Raw genomic sequence first — 5,198 nt, 5'->3', positions numbered from 1 at the left:
TTTTTGTAGCAATTGGACAATGCTTAAAATGGGTGGATTAAATATTTCAGTCCCTCAATAGGAGAGGGCTCTCTGAATGGGAACATTCACCAGCATGAGTGCTCTGTTTTGATCCAGGGAGTGATAAAGGGAGTGAATCTAAAATCTAAATCAGGTTTCAATTGCTGGAACACACACTGGCACTTTAATATCAGAGCTTCTTCTATGGTTATTCCTTGAGAAGCAGTGAGTATATTATTTGAAATTTTAAAATAGAAAACTCCCTGAAACTCAAAATGATAATAAATAGGAATGGGTAAACTACAGAAAGAAAAGACTTATGGTCCTGCTAAAGAGAAGGCATGAAATACCTTGGCAGAAAAAGGAAAAATAATTGATCATCCTATACAAAGGTAGAAAAGTTTAGAGAGGGGAGTGATTGGACACTGCAGTGGCCTGCAGGACTGGCAGCCCTTGAGCAGCACAGTGCAGGGAGCACAGCACTGAAGTGCAGGATTGTGCAGCAGCAAATGCAGGCTGTCCTACTGCAGCACACAGACAGCAGATACTGGATAGCACAACTTCTCCCTTTTTTGAGCAGCTACTTTTCATAAAATGGGCTGAATTTTCAAGCTATCTACTCTCTCAAAACTTTACTCTCTGTCTCTCTCCAGAGCTCTTTTCTTCCAGCTCTCAGCACTGTGTATTTGTTAACCCTTGTGCCATCCTTGAGGCACCAGAATATATTACAAGAACTTCCTCCTAATTTTGCTACAACTGATCTGCATGGAGAGTGCAGCCAGGCTGCTCTAGAGGATAAAAGTGAGAATTCTTCTGTACAAACTGCCTGGGGATCAGGGCTGATCCCTGACAGTCATAGATACAATCAGGACATGCAGTTACTTGATGGCAGCTCAAGGAAATAGATGTTATTCTACCTGGCACTTGTATTCTACCTGGCATTTGCATTCTATCTGGTATTTGTATTCCACCTGGTATTTGTTCATGAGCAATGTTCAGAATCGTCACTAAGTCCTTTACAGTGTGATAACATAAAGAAATGACATGAAAATTGTTTGAAAGAATTATGGCCATGTTTAATCCTATCTTCATCCTGCTCTGAATCCTGAGCAGAACTTTCTTATCAAGTAAGAAACATAGACACAAATCTTGCTGCTTTAAAATGATAGTAATGGAGAAAAACTTGAAATACAATTGACATGTAATGCCAGAACTGTGGAAATTATTTTTGGTGGCTTATCAGAGCCTGGTGCAAAATGTCTTTTCTTCAGCAGCATATATCTCCACAGCCTGATGATGTTTCCTCTTAAACCTGCAGCTTTTGAATTTCTCTGTGATTTCAGAAGTTGACTTCCCTTTTGTTTCTGGGAGGAACAGGTAGGTAAGAACCACTGAAATGACCAGGACAGCAACAAAGATGAGGAAGCAAAAAGGACCAAGAAGCATCTGGAGATAAAAAATAGAACAAGATGAGTGATTTCCTTGGCAACACTTGCACCTATAGATTCTTGAAACTTGTTGATTTGTTCCTGTGAAATAAGGAATAGGCTCATTTTACAGAAACAATATTTATTTATCTTTTCAATCTATTCTTGGGGCAGCAAGTGGTTTCTGAAGTACTGGGAAATGTTTTATATAAATGGCCTCCATATGCCATAGCAACAAGGGATTCACAGTTTTGATCATTTCATCCTACTCCCTGTCCAGATCAGCCTAGAAATCCAGATTAAACTGACAGAGTCAAAGAGAAGATTTGAATCCAATTACATACTACAGCAAAGGGGAAAACCATTCCAGTGAAGGTGAGGCCCAGCCAAATGATCATTCCACCAATTACAAAAGCAGAGGCCCTTGTTGACAGAGTGAAGATTTCATTCATGACAGCCACAACAGCTCCAGCTGAGGGAAAAAAACCAACATAAAAAATTATAGAAACATTGCTGTAATTGACCATTTCCCATAGAAGATACCTCAGTTCTACTACTGTGGGAATTCTGTCGTGTTTTCTAGACATTCATGTCTGTCAGGTACAACCCTTACAATACCAAAGGCTGACATTTGAATTTGGAGACTTTAGTAACTACTGGTAGTGTTTAGTCTGAGAACTTCCAGAGTAAATTCTGGTCTTAGATGAGTGAGGTTCTACCAGAGAGCTGCAAGTTTGGGTCTGGTGTTACTGATGGAGGTGACTAAGGGTGATATTAAGAGAGGACAAGAAAGGACAGAGCAGTGCTAAGAGGCAGATTGTGCAGGCTGTCGGGTGTCAGTCTTTCACAGAGTAGGAATTTATAAGTTGAGAAAATTCTGGTATTTTAGAAAAGCCTACTTCTGCCCTTTGGCAGAGATCAGCCATCTGAACCTGTGTGCACGGAACAGTATTCAAATACTGCAAAACAAGTCTTCATGAATTGATTAACAAGAATTTATTTGGTTTGAACCTGTAACCCAGTGAGAGGAAACAGGGTCCTGATTCATCTGGGTGTGAATGATTTGTTAAAGAAATTGTTTCTTGGGTAATTAATTAATCAAAAATTGAGATTCCCTCAATCTGTCTCAACTAAGCTGTTGATTTTCAAAGATATACTCACACATTCTAGTTCTACTTCTATACATTCATGGTCTGTACTTATCCCTGTGATCCAAGCTTTTATTGTGGTGCTCACCTGGTCCTAGTCCATAAGCAATGATGAACAGAAAGATGAGAATAACACTGCAGTACCTCAGCCAGAGGAACTGATCCTAGACAAAGGGAGGGAGGAGAACAAAAATCAATTTTATAGTTGTAACACAGCTGATCCAAGCTCAGGAGCAGCAATATTTTGCAAAAGCCCATGATGCTGAGCTGTGTAAGGGATGCTCTCTAGACCTGCTTATCTTTCCTTACTGAACCAGGAGCAGCTGGTAGTGTCACATCTACAGAGGTGAGCTTGTATTTAGGAGACATTCTGACCTGCTGGTTTGGACATGAGAGCAAAGGCTGCTGTCCTGCACAGAGAATTCTGCTGCAGGCCCACTCCTGCAGAGACATTTGCTTACACTCAGCAGAAGGCTCGTTTCAAGCAGCACCAGGATCAGAGCCATCAGCAAATAACCCCCACACAGGAGCACGCGGCGCCCGAAGCGATCGATTATGGAGCTCTGAGGAACAGAAACAGATATTGCCCATCACTGGAACATGGCAAAATCCAACTGTGAGCCATCCAACCAATCAAGCATTCCCCTTGAGCTCTTTTTACTTCAGAGAACACAAATCTTATTGGTACCAACTTTGTTATTTTATTGAATTCCTTCTACACTCTCTAATACCATGAATTACCATCACTGCCCAGCTTTGCAGCTACTTCTTAAACACTGTAATTGATGGAAGCATGGTACAACTGCATTGGAATGTACAGCTATACACAAATATGGGGAAATGAGTACACATATTTATATTTGAATGACACTTCAGAAGGGATTCTTATAAGAAATTAAGATTAATGAAGATGGGATGAAACACATGAAAGTTGGGACAAAATTTGCAGTGGATGGTAACAACCACTGGACAGAGTTACGCAGCACCAGAGAAAAATTTTTTGGTTCATAAGGAGAAGATTCATTGGCTTCAAGGAAGAATACTTTAATTCTTAAAACCCCAGGAAGCTCTGACTTACACAGAATATGATAGAGATGAGTTCAGAGATTGAAACTCCTAGAGATACATATGGGATTATGCTTTCATGCAGGTTGGCTGTTTCAAAAATTTCTGAGGTGTAAAAGGTGATCTGGGAAATAAGAAAAAGAAAGCACAGTTAATAGATGTGATACGTGCTTATCCAGGATCACTTAGAACTAGATATGTCCTCACTGCAAAAGCAGCAATATATTATTGGGCCTTAGTAGAGATAACATAACTGTTCCAGATATGAGAAATCAAAAGGTTAATGGCAATCAAGGAAATGGATTTGTGGCGGGGGGGAAAGGAAAAAACAGTAGTTGCAAGGAGCATGTTGCCTGAAAAACATGGGAAAAGGTGTTGTTTTGGCAAAAAGGAAAAGGAAAGGGACAAGACAAGAGAAAGAAAAGCAAATCCCAGTCTTAGCACACAAGACATTGTCAAGCAAACAGTTCATTCTGATCTTTTCCAGTTGCTAAACAGAATCTGCTCATCTGCAGGGTCCCTGAGGGAATGGGCACCATTTCCCTGGCAGCAGAGTGCAGAGGGAATTCCATTGCTGGCAGCTGGAATGAACCACCTCCAGCACGGGCTGAGCCAGAGCTCATGGAGAGACCCCCAGACAAGTGAAAACATGAGGGGAATGACTGCCAGCTTGGGCTGCACTGGCCTCAGCCAGCTTTACATGGACCCTGCTGAAAGGGTGTTACTTAATGGATAAATGTCCTTTCTCAAATGAAATGAAACTGAATAGCAATAGCTCACCATCTGCTACTGCAGAAGTCAAAGAAAGTCAAAGAAAGTGGTGCTGGGTTGCTCTAACTTAGGGTACTTGTAACCCTTTCCTCCTCAGATTCCTTGGTTGTAGCACCAGGGGAATGAAGGCACAGTGCCCTTGCAGGAACTTAGGCTGAGTTGGAGCTCTTGTACTCCCACCTGAGAAGCTCCCTGAAAGGTATGAACAGTCCTGGGGATGATACCAGGCAGTGGGCTCTGTGTGAGGTGGAATAATGCAGACCCAGAGGGAAGGGACAAGTAGGCATTGGGGTAATTTGGAGACTTAATAGCAGCTGCAAGCATGGAAATAGGGCATACTCAACTGCACTGAGGCCACAGAGCTGCAGGCTCAGCAAAAGGAGGAGCATGGTGCACAGCTGTGGGTGTGCAGATCCTTCTCTCAGCACCTCTAGGACATTCATGATTTTGGTGCCTTTTGTTACAGCCTTTTCCTTCATCAAGTCATCAAATTCTGTTTGATAATTCCCTTCTCCCCAGAGCTGCTTCATGGCTATAGAAGAGACAGAATGAAGTATATTCCTCCATCATTTGATCCACTCATAATTCTGTGTTTTTCTACTTTTAATGAAACTAAACATTTGCACTTGAGTTCATGCTTTGATTTATCAGTTACTGAGCAAAGGACTGGAAAGAACATCACTTACTGGAACATGGTGAAACTTCCCTGGAAAATGCTGTAGCAGTTAGGGGCAGATCTTAAATGTCTCTGATGACTCTGCTTGGTCTGGAGGACTTTAATCATGCA

At 41.6% G+C, this 5,198-nt stretch overlaps 1 protein-coding gene across 1 annotated transcript in view; it reads right to left on the bottom strand.

Annotated features, from left to right (window-relative positions):
• Positions 1-1,239: 1,239 nt before the first annotated feature.
• LOC102038522 (solute carrier family 2, facilitated glucose transporter member 11-like) overlaps positions 1,240-5,198 on the bottom strand; it is an 8,003-nt gene continuing 4,044 nt past the window's right edge. The window contains exons 7-12 of the mRNA XM_005428419.1: positions 4,756-4,943; positions 3,654-3,764; positions 3,037-3,138; positions 2,664-2,739; positions 1,772-1,899; positions 1,240-1,446 (exon numbers count right to left, since the gene is read on the bottom strand). Of these exons, the coding sequence (XP_005428476.1) occupies positions 1,240-1,446; positions 1,772-1,899; positions 2,664-2,739; positions 3,037-3,138; positions 3,654-3,764; positions 4,756-4,943 (812 nt within the window). The remainder of the gene's footprint in view (positions 1,447-1,771; positions 1,900-2,663; positions 2,740-3,036; positions 3,139-3,653; positions 3,765-4,755; positions 4,944-5,198) is intronic.

Source organism: Geospiza fortis, unplaced genomic scaffold (genome assembly GCF_000277835.1).
Source record: "Geospiza fortis unplaced genomic scaffold, GeoFor_1.0 scaffold31, whole genome shotgun sequence".
Taxonomy (NCBI): Eukaryota; Metazoa; Chordata; class Aves; order Passeriformes; family Thraupidae; genus Geospiza; species Geospiza fortis.
The sequence above is the reverse complement of the archived record's forward strand: the minus strand, read 5'-3'. Positions and strand labels throughout refer to the sequence as shown.